Raw genomic sequence first — 18,709 nt, 5'->3', positions numbered from 1 at the left:
GACACCCTAGTCCCGGGGGCTAGGGAATAGTGAAGAGAGAGAGGGCTCTTGAAGCAGCAACATGGAGGAAAGGCCCACCACCCCCTTCCACCCTACGGCAGACTGTTGGCTTCTGAGACAGTTTAGGACACGGGCGATCCCATGCTTTTCCTCCGGCAGTGTCCTGAGTCCTTATCCTCGGGTGGCACATTCTAGCCTGAAATGCACCAGATGCCACCACCAGGCCTGAGCCTCTGGGGGATTCAGACCAGGCATACCTGCAGGCTGGGCAGCATAGCACAGAGGAGGAAGCCCCTTCACCTGAGAGGCCGGGGCGGGAGTGGGTCCTGAAGCAGGCCCTGGAGACACGTTGTGCTCTGCGAGGAGGTGGAGACAGTTCTGTGGAGGACCTCTGCCTCTACATCCACCTTAGTTGAAGTGGACCTGAGGACAGGAGGAGAGTTCCATTTTATGTGGCGGATACAGGGAAAGAAGTCTTCTTCCTCGTCCATTGTAAGGGAATGAGAGAGACAAAGCTTGGACTATGACAGTCTATACTCAGTGAGTCACTCAGATGATCTTTAATACTGTTATTCCCTAAAATTGAATTTCTGATCACATATGTTAAAAATAAAAAAAAAGGATTGTACTGCTTCCTTTAGCCAAGGAGGTCATGTCAAGATATCCCAGATGTCCTTCCAGTAGCACCAAGCCACCAGCTCCTTCCTTACCACAGGCAGGCTGCCTCCCAGCCAGCTCCTGGATGGCCAGGTCAGCTCTGAGCCACCCCAGGTCCCAGCCAGGACAAGGGAAATTTCTGAGCTCTGACCTCTCCGTATCCCTGCTTTCAGGGAAGCAGTTTGTTCATCTCATCACAGAGTTGTGTCTGGATGTTTGATGTTCAATCCCAGCTCTGTTTGTGGGCCTACAGAGACCCGAGCACTGTCTTAGGCATTGGGTGGCCCTCTCTCTGCCTTCAAGGAGCTTACACCCTAATGAGTTCACATCAGAAGTAGACAACAAGGATTCACTAGGCATAACTCCTCGAGGGAAGACTGGGGACCCTAGACATCAGAGGCTGGCTCCAGCAGAGCCCAGTGACCTGGGCATCATCAGGTCCCCATGGTGGAGGAGATCCTGAAGGACCCTTGGCTCAGTCCCCTTTCCCCAGCCCCATAGCCAGGTGGGACCCCCTTTCTGCTGTATACCCAGTGATGCTCTTTGGTTACTTTCTCCAGTGGCCAGTAGTCTTCACAGATATTTTAAATTCACCATTCTGGGATTTAAAACTTAGTTTTCCATCTTTTGCAATATTAAGACAAGGAAGTGGTCACCTTACTCACATTCCAAAATCATTAACAAGCCTCCCCACTCCCAGAAAATCAGACTCAACTTGGGAATGTTCACAGTGCCCCAGACATCTGATTTCCCAGCCCACAAACACCCCTGCTCTGCCATGTGCTTCAAACAGCTGTGCACCCCTTTGGGTGAGAGGCCCAAGTGGATTTGACCCGGGGTGGGTCTTGGGGGGGCGGTCCTGGGACCTCCTACTACTGGACATCTATTCTGGGCCTGCCAGGCCTGTTGGCATATGTCCTCTGCACATCCAGATCCTTTCCAGGCATGTGCATGTGCGGCCTCTACTTGTCCTCCTGTCCAGGGGAGCTTCTGTCCTTGTTCGTGATCAGATGATCAGATCACTGTCGGCTTCTGCACCTGGTCCAGCCTGCCCAAGCCAAGCTGATTGCCCATGTACCTTTCCAGAGTGCCTGAAGCAATCTGTCCTCTCCCCTCCCCATTCCTCTCCCCGACACAAACACAGACTGGGCCTCCCCCAGGCACAAACATTTTTAATAGCAGTACTGTTTTGTGGCTCAGCCCCTCACCCTGAGGACTTCTGCTGAGCCTGGCACCTGGCAGAACAGAGTTGGGAAATCAAGGCTCGGTTGTGGGTGAGACTGAAGGTGCACTTGGTTAGCTAGGGCTTTTCCATGCTAGGGGCAGTGGCTCCCTGACAGGCAGGATTCTGTGATTCCAAGAAGGGGCTGCTTCCACTCAGAGGGAAGGTGAGCCCAGAGAGAACTCGGAATTCTGTTTGCAACCTCTCCCTCACTTCAGCAAGGCCCTGAAGCCCTATGGTTTCCCCAGAACACTCCTCCCCCTAAAGAGCAGGGGGCAGTTCTCCCCAGGCAGAGGCAGAGGCAGAGACAATTTACCAGGGTCTCCCTGGCTAGTTGAATCAGAGCCCATGGAAATAGCTGATTTTCCATTGAGGCATTTCTGAATACAAATCCAGAAGTACCTATACAACTAGGGGGAAAAACAGCATGAGTTTTAAAGATTTAAACATGTATGACTTTAAAACAAACCAAAAAAAAAAAAATCTCCTAGATGTCTTTAAAGCGTATTCACCCATAAAACCAAGTGGACTGTTTCCCCTGCCCACCCCACCTTTCTCCTTTCCATTCCTCCTGCTAGAACCTCCTGTTGCTTCACACAGTGTGAGTTTTTATTTTCGGTGGAGGGAGCAGGGAATATTGGCTTAATTTGAGCTTTTATAAACAGCTTTTGCTTGATGTCATATGCAATACGTACATGATACATAATCAAACCCTTTGCCTTGTCCTGAAGCTTCACTTGCCTTACTCTGAGATCACACCCCACCCACACCCCTTCCCCTTGAGCACAACCATGAGTATCCTCGCCCCAATGCCATCCCTTCTGTGCCTCTGTCCTGGCACCAGGGCCCACATATGCTTCTGAGTGCATCACTATGTGAGGTCGCCTCAGTGGGCATCCTCCAGCTGCAGGAATGTCAGGGCCCCCGATCACCCTGCAGTGCTGAGAATCGCACCGCAGAAAGTGTAAGTGGAGAGAACTTGGGCCTCTTCTCCCTTTGAGCCCTAACTAAAGATGGGCCTCCCTTCGCTGTGGCGAGGCCTAGCCAGGGTCCTTCCCTGACAATAAGACCAGTTCATTTCCACAACTTTTAGTCTAAGCAGGTCCCTGTTTTGAGAATCTGCTTATTGCTTCTGGGAATCAGAAATGGGGGGCAATATTTCTATTGCTTATAGAATGCCAGGGTTTGGTTTGTTTGTTTAGTTTTGTTTGCACAAAATGGTCTGGCCCCAGAAATTCAGTCACTTGGAGCTTGTGGCCAGGAGCATCCCGGCCGAGTGTCTGCATACGGCCCTTTCCTGGGGGGTGAACGCCTGCCCCACTGGGCCCAGGGGGTGTGGTCAGCTCCCCAAGCCAGGCTTGCAGTTTGTCTTGGTCAGCAGCTCCTCTGGGGGCTGCTTGGGCATGGCTCTCTGTGTAGCTGGTCGGAATTTCTGTCACTGAAGAACAGCCATCTTCCCTGGGAGAGAGTGAGCACTCCGTTGCAGGCCCTTGGGCCTGAGAGCAGGAAGGGGAGTCCTGGGCCAGCTCAATCCCCCTGCACCTCTGACAGCCAGTCTAGAACGTAGATTCCTCTCAGAGTGAGGGTGGCTGTGGCACCAGAATAGCAGCGGGGAGGCAGGACGTGCAGTGGCGCTTTACAAGGACTCGGCTGGTGGGGTATTCATAAAAGCCACTCAAGGAAAACACTACCCATTGCGCCTCGGAGTAGCCTCACCAACAAGTGAACCCAGTTTAAAAGACATACTGTCTTGATGGAGAACTGCTGTGTTTCTTCCTGGGTTTGGCCAGATCTTCAGCATCACATAGCTAACAGGCATATAAAATTAGATATTACTAAATAACAGACCATTCTTGCTCCTCACCACCCCCGAGCAGGGCACGGGAGCCACTTAGCCAGTGTTCACAGTGACATGAAGAGCCTGAGAGACCCATGGCCGCTTGGAAGAGAAGGGCAGAGCTGCTAGGGGTTTGCCCAGACCAGCTAGGACTTCTGCAGCATCCCAGTGCTCAAAAAAGAGGATGGCTCCATATACCTCCTGACCCTACCCAGCCCTGAGGAGTTGACTCTGGGTCCTGACAGCTGCTGTACCTTGGCACCCAGATCTTGGCACCCACCTTTTAAATGAAGGTAGACGCCCCAGTCTGACTTGGCTTAGGCTTCCCTTTGGCCCCAGGCATCACCAAACAGGTTCTGGACCCTCAGCCTAGCTTGCTTCTTTTTAGCATCCTGAGTGGCATTTGAGTCTTTTGTTTGAAACAGATTCATTTTAGCCAGAGTCCCTCTTCCCCTTTGTGCCCAGTGCACCTGGAGTAGCCCCTGCCCTTCATCTATATCCCAAGGCTCCCATCTCTGTGACTTCCCAGCTGTCCTGTTATTTCCCACCTCATGCTTTTCTTTTCAGCTGAACCTTATTCACAGTGAAATCAGTAATTTAGCCGGCTTTGAGGTGGAGGCCATAATCAATCCTACCAATGCTGACATTGACCTTAAAGATGACCTAGGTAATTGGGGATGGGGTTTGGCACCATCAGCTGTCAGTTGAAAAGTTATGGAACCCAGAATTTAGGCTCTTCATCTTCTCAAATTACAGATGGTCAAACTAAATTCCCAAAACCGAGATTAATATTTGAGAGTAGACACTGAATGTCTACTTACTCTAAGCCCTTCCAACTGGGAATGATGTGATTATGTTTTGTTAAGCCCTATTGGCTGCTTTCCCCTTGATTATAAATATATTTCCATCTAAATTCTCTTCCATAATGATCACACTGACTGCTGGTTACTTTGGGGGGGATTTTTTTAAAACTGTGTTTTTTGGTTTTTGTTTTTTTTTTTAAGAATTGAAACATCTCAGGTCACTACAAAATGAGTTTCTCCATTTAAGCCTTAATTAGAAATGACAGTTAAAGCATGAAAACACTTGAGAAGGGAGACGGTTAAACTGCACATCAGGATATTATTAGGTGTCTCATCCACCAGCAAATTGGATTCCCCCAAATTTACCACGTACTGCCACTTCAACTTTTCCTACAACTGAAAACAGTATATGACTGGGTGCCACCTTCATGAATTATTTGGCTTGAGATGATATTAGAGAGAAGGCACTCATTCTCTTTCTGAGTGAGTTCCTCCACAGGAAAACTATGCCAGAGCTGTGGAGTCCCTGTCCAGGAGGGTGGACGGTTCAGGACAAGCTGAGAGGCAGCCCTCAGGAGTCCCACTCTGTGGTCTCACCTTTGCAGAGAGGAGCCGTCGGCTCAGGGCACAATGAAGGCTTCTATCTCCTTAGCTGTGAGCCTTGCGGGGGCAGCAGGCACCCACCAAGGCAGCCGTTTATCTGATACTGACTTAGGTATGTTTTGTGTGCCTTTAGCTTTCGTTTTTGGCCACCTTTGTAAAATGGCAGATTTCCTTACCGGGAGAGACGCCCATGCCAGAGCCCAGGCCCGACCCACACAAACTGGGTGCAGTAATGGGCTGAAGACGTGAAAACTGGGACTCAAAAATGCCCTGCTTGAACTTGTTTTCCAACTGCCTTAAACAGACACTTTCTTTTTTTAGGGGGGAAAAAAAATGCCCACAAGCTAGAAAAGGTGAGGATTCATCTATTCACAATATACATAAAAACAAGATTAGAATAAGAGGTAGGCCTAGAAAAATATTTTTACACATCTAAGGGAAAGAATAAAGAATAAAAATTCCTCTGTGCACACCTATACTGTTTTCTCCGTTTTCAAGAAATGTCCCTTGAAGGTAGACAAAATGATGAACTTCACAGGAATAAAAATCAAACCCTAAACGGTGACTGCTGCCGAGAAAATGGAGAAACTTGTTGTTTTGGTCGGCCTGATAGTCCACATTTTAAAAAAAACCAGATGCCATGTTTAGTAGCCTTCTCAGTGGGGTGCCAGTCTTACAGGCTTTTGCGAAGTGAAACGGGGCATTCGTTGTTCTTTCTTTTAACCTTTGGAAATGATCTCGTGTGTGTTTCTCTTTTTTTTGGACCTGTCATTCAAATGTTTAATTTAAACATGTCACATTTGATATCCCTCCCCCTCCTCCGCTCACCCCCACCCACACGTGCGCACACCTCGTGGACTGACTGCCCTTTGGCTCGTATGTTGGAATCGACCAGGTAGGCCAGCCCTGCCACTGGGGCCTTAGTAAATGTGCCTGTGCGTGGGTCTCGGTCCAACACAGTTGATATACATTTGTTTACCTGTTATAGTTGCAAGTTGTACAGGCTGACATTGCCTCGATCGACAGTGATGCTGTCGTTCACCCGACAAACACTGACTTCTACACCGGTGGTGAAGTAGGTAATGCCTAGCCGGGTGCTGCCGAGTGTGTGTGTGCATGGTCAGTGGGCCGCCGCAGACAGCTTGATCCTTTGACAGCTATGCAGGGCTGCATTCATTTCACACTTCCAGCTGTCCTGACCTTCCCCGGGTCTCCCATCCCCGGGTCATGAATGCGGGAAGTACAGCTGACTGTCAGCCAGGCTACATCATGCCGCTCCCAGCTGGGCCCACTTCTGGTTTGGAAACTGGTTCAGCAACATCGTGTCCTCACTTGCTTCCTGAGGCACAGCTTTAAGCTGCCAGGGGGATGCAGCCCAATGGGCTGTGTGGCATCCATGACCGCTTCTGTGCCCTTCTATGGACCAGACACGCAGGAACGCCTGTGCACAGGTCTGTGTCAGAAGCACACTAGTTCCTGACAGTGGCCTTCAACCTTAAGTGCACGCTGGGGGAACTTGACAACCCTCTCCCACACTCATGTTCTCAGACCTTAAGTGCACGAAGGTCCCTTCATTCTGATGTCGTGTTTCTAGACACTCTTGAGAAACACTCTTCTGGACCCAGAGAGCCCCGCCCTCTCCCCAGCAGCTGACCCACATGGTGGCATCTGGCACTAAGTAGCTGCCATCTGGCCCTAAGTAGCTGTGGGTGGGGCAAGGCAGAGTGAGCAGACTGGCACAGACAGTGCCCTGCTGTGCCAGTGTGTTGAGGGGCTTCTGTAATGTGGGTGTGAAGGCATCTGGGAGTGATGGCAAAACAGTGCAGGTTTGGAGCTAGGTAGGAGGTAGGATCCTGAATCCTAACCTTACCATCTACCAGATTTGGGGCCTCGGCAAGTCACCTGACTCCTCCTCAGTGCCTTGGTTTCCCTATCCATAATAGTGTGAACAATGAGAACTGTGTTGAAGTATGTTAAATCATGTAAGCAGAGCACCGTGCCTCACGTCTGGCTCGTGATAGGGGCTTGCTGTTGTCGTCTTGCTCTCAGGTGCATGTATGATTCTTACAGTGGGCGTGCTGATCCTGAGAGCAGCATTTCTGAGTGTAGATTCCAACACCAGCTTCCAAAGAGAACTGGCTACATTTCTATTAAGGACAGAAGTGAAGTCATCTTGAAGGATGAGGCTGTAGGGATCTGCCTGAGTGTCCCAGACACTAGCAGCACAGCGGCTTAGCAATCTGTCGCTGTCCAGCTCTGCTCAGTGTCAGTCACTAAGCCCGCTGTTCACAGTCTGCCCCAGCCACTGGGATTTGGGCTGATTGCTCTCCTGGGCATTTTGGATTTTGGATAAGGATGGAAAGACAAACTGGATGGAAAGTCGGGATTTGCCAAACCTGCTAGGCCCAAATTAAATCAGGCTGTAGGCAATTAAAATAAACTCCCCTTTCTCAAGATTTTGGAGGAGTTTAAGAGCTCCTAAATCAGGCAGCTTAAGCGAAAGATACTTCCTTTCTTAACCAAGTGAAAACTTGATGGGAGGGAAGCACTGATTTGGAGGAAACTAAATAAACAAACAGCTAAGGGCTTATCTTTTCAGCCAGGATTGGCTAAAGCCTGGGTTCATCCTGCCATCCTGGACTTTGGGTGAAATGGAAATTATGAAACTTGCTGGGCAAAAAAATCTTGCCCAGGGGAGAGAAAGGAAGGGCCAGCCTGCTGCTGCTTGGGAAGTCTTTCCTCAGGATTAGCCACACCAGGAGGTGGAGCTGGAGGTTTTGAGGCCAGCTGGGGTAACAGGCAGAACCAACTGTCCCCACCCCACAAGAGCCCAGTCCTTCATAAACCATGAATGGAACTGGTCTCCTTGGAATAATGACAGGGCTAGTGCTTTTCTCTCTGACACACATGCCCTTAACTCACTCATGTGCACAGGGCAGGGAAGAGTAGCCTCAGTGACATGTAATTAACCTGGGTCTGCAAGCTCTGCCAAGGCTACCTGGCACGTCACTCCCAGACACTATCAAAACAGGTCCAGACAACCTGACTGGCCAAGGAGCAAGATTGTGCCAGGACTAGAACTCAGGGCTTCCAAAGCCCACCTCTGTGCTTTTTCTCTGAACCAGTCCAAACTAGAACTGAACCCAGATCTCTTACAATACCAAAATAATGGTCAACCAGATTCACACATGGTCTCAATTGGTTCCAGCTCCTACTTTGATGTGTGAGAGGGGAAAAGAGGAAGCGAGGATGTAATCACTCCACTTCTCATATTTGGTGTGAATTCCCGAGTCCTGAGACTGCTGGAAGAAGGAATGCGAGTGCAGGAATGCTTAGCCCCAGTGATTAACTTTTACCCATCAAAAAGTTCTTTCTAACAGTGAAATAGACCACAGGCTGAGCCTGACATTTGTCCAAGCCTAAATTTTTGCTTAGGCTGTTTTGAACACTGATACTTATGCCTGCTTTCTAAGCATGAAATAATGTTCTTGTTCTCATGGGAGTAACACATGTTTATGCTTGGGGGCAAATAAGCCAATTGCTTTATGATTAACCCTGAAGTTAAGCCTAAAAAGCAAGAGTCTTACATTAAGAGTGTTGACAATACAGTTGAAATGGGCCTGTTTCTTGTTAAAAAGTACACGTGTGTCTACATGAACATGTGCATACATATGTGTGTGTAGGAGTCAAGTCCTGACCGGGTTGATTGCCTGCAATCTAGGATTCAATTTTTAAGTTTGGGAAATGCATTAAGTGTAATTTAACGTGCAAATTTCACTTCTAATTAAAGCAAGATTTAATTATAAGTAAAAATTTTAAAGTAAACACTCTTCCTAAGATAAAACACCTTTAATTATAAATCAGCCCATTTTCTTAAATTTTCTATTTCAGAAAGGTGTCAGTAGTATCAATACAGCACTGATTTAATCTTCCAAATTTCCCATTCCTCGTAAAGAGTAGGTAGACTAGAGAATGCGTCCTGAGATAGTCCTGCCTAGAGCATGTTCGTGTCCATCCCTCAAGCTGGAGGACGGATGAGGAGGGAAGGCCAGACCAGGCGTAGTTGGTCAGCAGTGTTTGGGATCCAGCGACTTTAGACTTCAGATTCATTTCTCTCAGTTGCATGGATGTTTCGGGTGATCCTGTAACTGGGCCTCACTCACCTGGGTTGTAGCCTCAAACTCTGCACTTCCCGGTGGTTGAAGCTGAGCCATGAGGCCCAAGCCTGCTCCCCTAAGCCCACTGGGCACTGTCCTGGATGCTGAACTTTGTCACGAACACCGGAGGCCGATGCCGCTGTCAGTGAAAGTCTCTGAAGCGGGCGGACGTGTTTTACCTCTGCACGCCTCTGCCATTTAAAGCCCACTTCACTGCTTTCCAGCACAGGTGAAGGCTTGTGGGCAGTGCGGGCTAACGAGGAGGGGCACTGGATCCCACCTCAGGGATCCCACCTTAAACTCTGCCTGAAAGCCAGGCCTTCCGCTAGCTGAGAGCTCCTTGTAGGTGATGGCCTGCTGCTCACAACCATTCAGGCCCCCAGACTTCGTAGAGTGGGCGGCTTATAGGCGGTGCTTGCCAGTAGCCCTTGTGCTGACTTATTTGTGACAGTGCCCAGGCCATCTGCTTTTCCTTCTAGACACTTCCTGGGGTTACTTCACCCCTCCACAATAACATGCTAATGAGGCAGGTTTCTCTAAGATAATCAAACCTAGTCATTCCAGGGTGAATCCAAAGAGAATCTGGGCTGGTGCATCCCAGTGCACCCTGACTGACCCATAACAGAATATGCCGGGGGCACCTGGAATTTTCCATGACAAACGGTGAATCTTAAGGGGAGTATTTTATCCTCTTGTGAGGAATGTACTTTAAAATGTGCACAGCTGAGGAAGCAGAGCTTAGGGAAGACCAAGGCCCCATGCTGGCCAAACTTAAAAGGATGATTCTGAGTGCTTCTCCCTAGTGAGACATTTAACGCACAGACCTTATTACAGGTGTCGATAATCATATTTGGGAACTTGGCTTTCATAGGAGGAATTGATTACTTAGTAAGTACCCTAATTCAAGAAGAAGTGCTCCCCAAATCCCATTTGATTGTTAAAATCTGGTCCTGAACAGATATCCTTCTTTCCAAGCTTTAAGTTCATCTTTAAGCTCTGTTTCTGATGTTGCCCTCCTTTACCTAAAACGATTCTGAGTCATTAGTGTGATTAAGGAAATACTGTCTGAGGCCATTTTTTTTTTTTTTTTTTTTTAATTCACACATGACACCAAAGCTGCAAAATAGAAACTAAGCGTGGTAGTAGGGCTAGCCCAAAGGTGGCCAAATCTGAATGCTTTCTTCTGGGCCTGCTGCCAAGAGGAGAGCTAGCTGCCTGATGGGGGCCTGCTATGCTTCCTCTAAAACCTCCTTATTTGGGGGTTCTCCCCAGAGACAGGGAAGAAAATCCAGGGGGAGGCATCAGCCTTGGAAGCCAGCACCATCTGGTTTCTCACGCTGATGGAAAGCATGCGAGACAGGCGTGCTTGCAGAGAACAGGCGTCGCCTTCACATCTCTGGCACATCCAGGATCACCCCAAGTCACCCCCACATAAAGGGGCAGCAGAGGTGGCCCAGTGACCAGCCGTGCAGAGTGGTGACTGACTGATGATAAATCTCTTCTCAGTTCCACTTTTCTGACTCAGCCACAGCTTTGTTCCTATCTTGCAGCTGCCTGGGAATTTAGCTGGTCAGATCATTTTTAGTATGTAATCATCTGACATGCTAAGTGTCTGTGTGTGCCCTGGGACCCGGGGATGGCAATCTGACCTCGCCCTGTTCTTGTCTAGGAAACACGCTAGAGAAGAAGGGTGGCAAGGAGTTTGTGGAAGCTGTCCTGGAACTCCGGAAAAAGAACGGGCCCTTGGAAGTAGCTGGAGGTGAGGAGGGGCAGCACCCTGCTTATCTGGGAGTGGTACATGCTGTATCACAGAAACCATTTTACAGGACAGATTAGAATTCAGAAGTGTATGGGGTGTCTCCAAGATGGAGGCAGAAGAAAGCCTGGTAGACTTTTTATCACACACTAATTGTCAGGAGAGTTAAGGGTTGTGAAAATTGCCTTTCTAAAGTTTTTTCCTTATTACTTAAAATAGCTTCTAAATGTTTGATGTCTAGTCCTCAAATTTTAAGCAGTTACAGAAGCCAAACTTGGCAAATCTGAGAGCCGAGAATTATAGTGATACTGAGCCATCTGCAAAATTGCTGATGAGAGATGCAAATGAATCATTTCCATTCAGCCATCTGTGTTTTTAATGGGAGTAATATAAATACACATCTCTCATTTGCCAATTACACCTTTCCTGATAAGAGGGGTAAGAAAATGAAGTGTGAGATGAGGAGAATTACTCATGAGAACTCAAGGCAGGGCACTGCTCCCTGCTGCCAGCCTGGACTGGGGGATTTTAGGTGGACACAGGGTTTCCTGAGCACCTGAGAGGCAGGACAGGGGGCAAGGCTGGCTCACCCACCAGCTGTGTGAGAACACCATTCCCTTCCTTTCTCTCTGGGCTCGTTTCCTCTTCTTACTAGATGGTTCCCCAGTGCCCATTCCACATCCTATTTATGATTTTTAAAATGAATCTTAAGTATGGGCATCAATGGTTCCTAGGTCACACCCACACAGCCTTCTCTGAGGGTCCCCCAGGCCTTACACCTCCTTCCCCAGTGCCTGCACATGACCTTTCATCCTGGGCTAGTCATGGGTCCCAGCAGGAATAAGAGGGTGGCATTGCATTTGACCTCTGCTCTGCCAGTTCATTTCAGTTTTGCCTACAAAGGGCAAGGCACTGCAGAGAGTTTGTTGGGGCACAGTTACCAAGCTCTTGCAGGAAGTTGCCCTTGGAACTGCCCACACTGAACAGGGAGGACACGCACAGCATAAAGCACCCAGCCAGGGGCTCCTGGCCTTTCCTCAGCCCCCTCCTGGCGCCTCTCTGTGCCAGCCCGGCGTCCTTCCCATTGGTACTTCGGTTCAAGCCCGTTTGGTGGCCCTCAGCGGGAGGTGTGATGAGAGGGGGGCCCTGATGCTGCCACACACCATCTTAGCTGGCGACAGAGGAGCCACAGCTGGTGCCAACCCATTAGACTTAGCACAACTAAAGGTACGTTTGCTTGTTTCCAAAAATGAGAACACATTTTGATCTTTATTCTAAGATCTATTTTAGAAAATGTTTTAAAATATTTTTAAGTATGAAGGAAATAGATAATCACTGCTAACAGAGGTTTTATCTTTTCCAAGCATGGTTTAGCAGTTACTTCTCATGTGGGGCAGACCCGTGAATTAAGTCCCACAGTGTCAATCAAGCCCGCAGTTCTTGAACCAGTCAGCAGAGCCAGGACTCAAAGTCAGACCTGTGACTTTGGGTTCAGACTGTTGCTACTGCACCATGAGACACTTCTCACAAATCCCTCTTCTCTGGATTCTGCTAGTCAAATAGCAGACCCAGTAACAACCAAGACCCCTGGAAGCACTTGGGTGTTCTTCACAAATTGGGTTTAGGGAACATTTGATCAAAAAGGTTTGGGTGTCTTAGTGGAACGGTGGATGGAGACGTGAGTGTGCTCCTGTACAGAAATCTGGTAGGCAGCATTCATCAGATGCCTTGGTTCTAGAACCACCTTCTTTGCGCTGCAGCTTTTGGGATGGGAACCCTGGAACATGCTCTGGGAGCCAGGGGCTGACCTGTCACATTTCCTGGTGGGAGCAGACCCAGACCATTGTCTTTAGCTCTGACCCAGGGTGGAGAGAGAGCACACACCTGGAAAGGCAGGTCTGCCGTAGAGATCTTCAGCTGGAGAGAGGCTTCTCCTAGGAGAGGAAGAGAGTAAGATGGAAAATGGTTCCATCCTAAAAACACAGTCCAATTAATTCTGTCAAAACCAGCAGGAAGGGTCAGTCAGGGAGAAGACTAGAACAGCAGACATGCTATTTACTTTCCCAATAGGTTTATTCTGAACCATGTCTGAGAGATTTATAGATACATCATAATTAAATGCACATGAATCCACTTGAGGAAAAGGCGGTTGGAGACCCCAGAAGGCAATTAATTGGAGGCTACAAACATTCTGACACATTTGGTCAAGTTAGATGGTTAACGCTCTGCCTTCTGGGAGGGTAGGGAGAGTGTTTACTGTGACCTTGGCTAAAGTTCCTGGTGGTGATGCGTCCTAACGCCAGCTTCCCAGGTGTGGGGGTGGACGTCCCCCTTAGAGGGAGGAGGGTCTGGGGCGTGTGCTGGAGAGTGGCCCTTGCGCTTTGTGTGGGACCCCACTCACTGCTCCTCGCTCGTCCCCTGCAGCTGCTGTCAGCGCAGGCCACGGCCTGCCCGCCAAGTTTGTGATCCACTGTAACAGTCCCGTCTGGGGTGCAGACAAGTGTGAGGAACTTCTGGAAAAGACGGTGAAGAACTGCTTGGCGCTGGCAGATGACAAGAAGCTGAAGTCCATTGCCTTTCCATCCATCGGTAGCGGCAGGTAAGGGCATGTGGCTCTCTCCCCGGTGCGTGTGGGCCACGCTTGCAGAGAGCTCTGTGCACACGGTCAGCTGAGGCTGCGTCCAGCACTCTCTAGGCAAAGCCCCTTACCTGTGGATTCCCGAGCGTTCTCCACCCTCCTCTCTACCTGTGTCTCACTGCCCTGCACATGAGGTGGATCTGACTGGGCAGGTACGTGAAACAGGGCTGCCCCCTCTTCCCAGCCCTGAAATCTCCCCAGGGAGACTTACAGAGGTTGTGGGGAACAGTACAACTGCCCCTGAGACAGACACACAACCCAGAGGGGCAGCCCTGGAAGGGTGGAGTTGTTGAACCTCTAATGGGGCAGGTAGGACTCAGCCACAAGCCCCCAACCACAACCCCCCCACCCCCACCCTGGTTGGTACACCCCAGATGTCAGCACATAACCCATAAGGTCCCTGCCTGTCAGCAGCACTGCGCTCGGGCCTGGCTGACCAGCCGAGTGATAGCAGGCAGACGAACCCCACCTTTGGCTCTAACCCCCTACCCTGTAAAAGAAACGTGATTGTCCCCCTCATCATGCAGCATCTCAGGACCGCTCAGACATTAAGGTGCTCTCTGAAAAGAGCATGCTTTGAGAACTCTGCCATGAAGAAGGTGGGATGGCTGCCTCTGAGGCTGTGTCTCACTGCCCATCACATCTCCAGGCTCCTCCCTCCCCAGGGTCTGAGCCTCAGGCCTCTAGAAGCCTCACCCTCTGGACAGGGCACAGTAGCAAGTGGAAAGTGGCCTTCAGAGCTGCTACAGCCCAGGGCACTGTGTCGGCAGGTATCGGTCCCTGGGGCATCCTGCGCACACGGAGAGCCTTCCAGGGTGTCTGCCATCAGTGCCTCCCAGTACCTGAGGAGGGCGGGCTGTGCAGTATAGCATGGGTCCGGCACACTGATGCTCCATGACACGGCCAGCTACATTGTCCTCCTGGGCCAGAACCGTTCTTTGTGCATATAGAAAGCTGCTCTTCTCAAAGCGTTCCCCTTCCAAACCCACGAGGAGGACAGAGAGTGGACTTGGCTGGTGCACCCTTGTGCAGACCTTGTAATGCTGCTTCCCTGAACAGCGCCATCACTGAGGGTCCCACAGCCCACGTGCCAGAGCCGGCCCTGGGATGTCTGCCTGAGTGGAGCTTAGCCGCTGTACGCAGAGGGCCTTGCCTGTAGGCAGACGGGCACCGCGCGCCAGGGCCACAGTAGTCACACCAGAGGGCCCGACACGAGAAACTGTTCCCCGGAGCCTCTGCCTCTCCCCGTCCCCCTCCAGCAAGGACAGAAGGCGCATCCCCCTCCTGGAGCTGAGCTATGGGTGCCACACCTCCCCTCGGGCCCTGTAGTTCTGGGCAGTGGGAGGGGGCACAAGGGCCCCACTGCGGAAGCGGGCTCTCTTCTGGGGCTTACTAGCGAAGCTGGTGTGTGGGAGGAGGGACCCTGCACAGAGGACAAGGGAAAGTGCACGCCGCCCCAGCCTCGAGTCCCCGTGCTCTGGCCCCTTCACCTCTAAGTGCAGGTACGTCCAGAATGGACGCCATTGGTGTTTTGGATTGCCGTCTGTCTAGTTGCCATACGTCTTCATTCTGTTCTCTTCTGCCAGAAGCAAAACTTGACCATCATTTTAAAAGCCAATACCATGTAAATGCATATTGAAAAGAAAGCAAAGCTGACAGAGCTGGAGCATCTAACAGCCCTTTCGGCTGGTTCTAAGAGCACCCGGCAGACATGCACCCTCCATAAAGCAGTCAGCAAGCACCCAGCAGTGAATTTCCCCAGGGACTGACCCTACTCAGTCCCAGAGTCCTTGCAAGATTTTTTTTTTTTACAACGTGCTCTTGGATCTGAGCATAATTAGCCAGCTTCCTGCTTCTCCCACTTTCACATCCTCCCACAGAAATTCTATTATTTGGCATGGCTGTGTGACCTTTGGGAAGTGAATCACCCTCTCTGTCCCTGGCCTGCCTTATCAGCTAGTGAGGCTAAGGGACTGCCCTTCCTCCCAGACGGTTCTAAGGCACAGTTAATTAGCGTTTCGGATGCACTTTGATCTACTCTGATGAAAGGTGCTTCCGAGGAGAGAAGCAATAGAGGAGTCTTTATTGGAGGTAATAATTTCACGCTCTTTCATATGACTATTGGGAAATTTTTAATTGAAGCATAAAAGTCATGCCCATAAAAAGAGCATCTGTTATTAAAAACTTATTTACATTTTTCACAGAGTAAAATGTTTTAAAAAATAATCAGTTGAAAGCTTTTAAGAGGGCAGAATGCCAAAGACAAGCACATGTGCATTGCCGCCTGGCCCCACATCTGTGGGGCAGACCTTGCCCCACAGAGCCGTGTAAACAGCTGCCCTCCTTTTCATGAGCAGAGAATGGGATTACACCAGAGCCGGCCAGTAAATCACAGTGGGGTTTAGGAGGGGAAATAAAACAGCTTGTTTGTGGCATCCAGTGTCTCCAGCATAAAGTCATGCTGGAATGAAAACAATATAAATGCAAACAAACATGTTGGTGAAGGGCTGTGGGATCACTTTCTCTCAGCCAAGGCCCGGTGTCACGGGCATGTGGAGGCTGACCACACCCCTGCACTGCCTTCCTCCAGCCCCTAAGAGTAGGAGCCAATCCTAGAGCCCACTGAAGGCAAATGAGACCCCACAGTGTAGCCCCGGGCTCGGGAAATCGCCTCTGGCCCTCCTGTCCTTGGGCATCCTGCTCACAGTATTTATGGATCCCCCCCCACTCCCTCTGCTCTGTTTGACATTAGGGGACGACCCCTCTCCGGAGGGGCAGTACTTGGGGAACAGCTAGTGTGGGGCTTTGATTAAACTCTCCTTAGATTTATGAGCCTAAAAAAGAAAGCCAGTTTGTTTTCTTCAAACTATCATTTATGGCTGTTCATTGAGTTTCAGGAGTGGTGCTAAACCTCCTATCTGCAGTATCCTCACAGCAATCCCACAAGGTGAGCAGAACTGCTAATTCCACTCAAAGGCAAAGGGGAAGCTTAGAGCAGTTAAGTCACTCACCAGAGGCCACACAGCATGTACTTGCAGAGCCAGCATTTCAGCCAAGGCCCTTGGCTTCAGTGCGCTTGATGTTAGGCACATGGAACCCCCACCTACTGTCCCCTCTGGTCAGCCTTGCCAGAGGATCACACCACTCCTTGCGCACTCTCTGTGGGAGATTTTAGACAACCTTGGAAACACTGCTTGGAATTCCCTGACCTGCCCAGCCACAGCATCAGCCTCCCTGCTCCCTGGGCATGGGCCTTAGAAGACAAATACAAAGAACAGAGACAAACTCTATTGGGGAGAATTACTTACATGAGCCCTGAAGAGAAGGTAAGAGGCCTCTGGGGTGGGTTGTGTTGCCCCGGCCTCTCTCTGGCTTTGGAGGCATTGTGTTGGATGCCAATGCCTTCTGTATTTTAGCTTCACCCTCTTGTAACCTACTGCTCTCAGCTCGGACCCTGAGAGCCTGGTCTTTACCTCTGGATAGAGTTGTCTCTGGTTGGAGAGTTATTCAAAGCCAGATAGAGCACAGGAAGGCCCAAGAGCACAGTGTGAAGTAGACCTACTCCCAGCAGACAGGGTCCACATGGGGCGACAGACACTCTGCCCGCATCACCCAAGCTACCCTGCCATCTTCCAAACAGCCGAGACAATTAAACAGGTAGCCTGGTCCATGAAAACCAGAGTCCACCTAGAAGCCACTTTTGTTCTTAGCCTTCAGGCTTGGGCCTCTCGAGCTTTCTTTGCCCTCCAGAAAATCCACCTGGGCTCTCCAGCTCCCAAGACACAGCCTCTCCCCACAGGAATCTCTGGGTCCCTGGTCAGCCTCCTCAGCACTGCCCCTGGCCTGCAGGCCTGCCTTACCAGGCCTGGAGGCCAAGCTTTCTGGAAGCAGGGACGCCTGGCAAAGCCCTAAATGAAGAGGGCTCAGCCCAGCTGGAGGCAGGAAACCCTCTTCTGTGCCACGTGAACCTGAATCTCTGCCATCCAGATGGGACAGTGGACAGGAAACCAGTGTGTACAGACAGCCCCCAGCCATCACTGAGCAGGTGACCCGGGAGGGCACCACACGGAGGTAGCCCATGGGGTCCACTTGCAACAGTCATGGAGACTGAGGCCTCAGACACAACTGGAGTGACTTCAGGGAAGTCTGATCAAGGCAATAAAAAAGGTCAAACTCTCTGAGGGGTGGGAAGCCCTTTCTCACAAAGCACCTTAAGCCACTGAGGGGCCACATGGAACATGGGGGGCTCCCAGCACTTGGGGAAGCCCACCTGCATCCCTATCGTCAGCACCACGTGGAACCTGCTTCCTAGTGGAGGAAGCTTGTGCTGAGAGAGGTCGGCATGATTCAGACTGGGATCTGACTGGAGTGGGAGCCCGTGTCCACCCTCACTCTAGAAGCGGTGGCAACTGGTCTCAGCCAGGAGGCAGACACAGCGCGGCAGCGGTAGAACACAGTGACTGGAGAGGAAGACCCAGCCAAGCAGAGAGGCAGCGGTTATTCCACCCACAAGGGAGCCCAGCCAGCCAGCAACTAAGCCAAGAGATGAGTGAGACACACAGAGGCGAGCACCTCTCTCTCAACTGGTCGGTGCTGCACCAGGAGGGCCGATGGAGCCCCTGCCCACACCACCGCAGTCAGTGGCTGACGGCCCTCCGAGAGAACTGGACGCTGCAGGCCTGGACAGCGGCCCTCTGGGCGCCTTGACTACAACTTTGTCAGCAGAGACAGCAGCAGTCACCCAGTCCCAGCTGTCACAGGGCCCGGGAGGCCATTTCCCACCATGTGTACCTTTAGAAAGACCCTGTTCCCACTTTACAGGTGACACTATTGATTGAGGGCTCTGTGTAGTATCTTGTTCAATGTGTACAGCCTCTCCAGGTAATAAATACTTGATTACCTGCCTTATTTCACCAGGTGGGGAAACAAGGCACAGAGCCAGGGCCCAGACTCAAGTCCTGTGGGGCTCCAGGCTGCTGCGTGCACACAGCTGCCCCGTCTTAAGGGTGCAGGGCTCTGCCTGTGAAAGCATCCAC

At 50.7% G+C, this 18,709-nt stretch overlaps 1 protein-coding gene across 13 annotated transcripts in view; it reads left to right on the top strand.

Moving 5' to 3' along the window:
* The window catches only part of LOC129632511 (core histone macro-H2A.1), a 94,819-nt gene that overhangs the window by 72,121 nt on the left and 3,989 nt on the right, over window positions 1-18,709 (top strand). For 6 of the 13 annotated variants that reach the window (XM_055554228.1, XM_055554221.1, XM_055554212.1 and 3 more), the window contains exons 6-9: window positions 4,284-4,383; window positions 10,949-11,038; window positions 13,460-13,634; window positions 17,473-18,505. In XM_055554228.1, the coding sequence (XP_055410203.1) occupies window positions 4,284-4,383; window positions 10,949-11,038; window positions 13,460-13,634; window positions 17,473-17,722 (615 nt within the window). In that variant the 3' untranslated portion in view covers window positions 17,723-18,505. Of the gene's footprint in view, window positions 1-4,283; window positions 4,384-6,110; window positions 6,202-10,948; window positions 11,039-13,459; window positions 13,635-14,732; window positions 14,975-17,472; window positions 18,506-18,709 lie in introns of those variants that run through there. The other 7 variants (XM_055554262.1, XM_055554255.1, XM_055554279.1 and 4 more) reach the window with 4 other exon arrangements.

This window comes from Bubalus kerabau, chromosome 1, assembly GCF_029407905.1.
Source record: "Bubalus kerabau isolate K-KA32 ecotype Philippines breed swamp buffalo chromosome 1, PCC_UOA_SB_1v2, whole genome shotgun sequence".
Taxonomy (NCBI): domain Eukaryota; kingdom Metazoa; phylum Chordata; class Mammalia; order Artiodactyla; family Bovidae; genus Bubalus; species Bubalus kerabau.
This window is presented reverse-complemented; position numbering and strand designations above follow the sequence as displayed.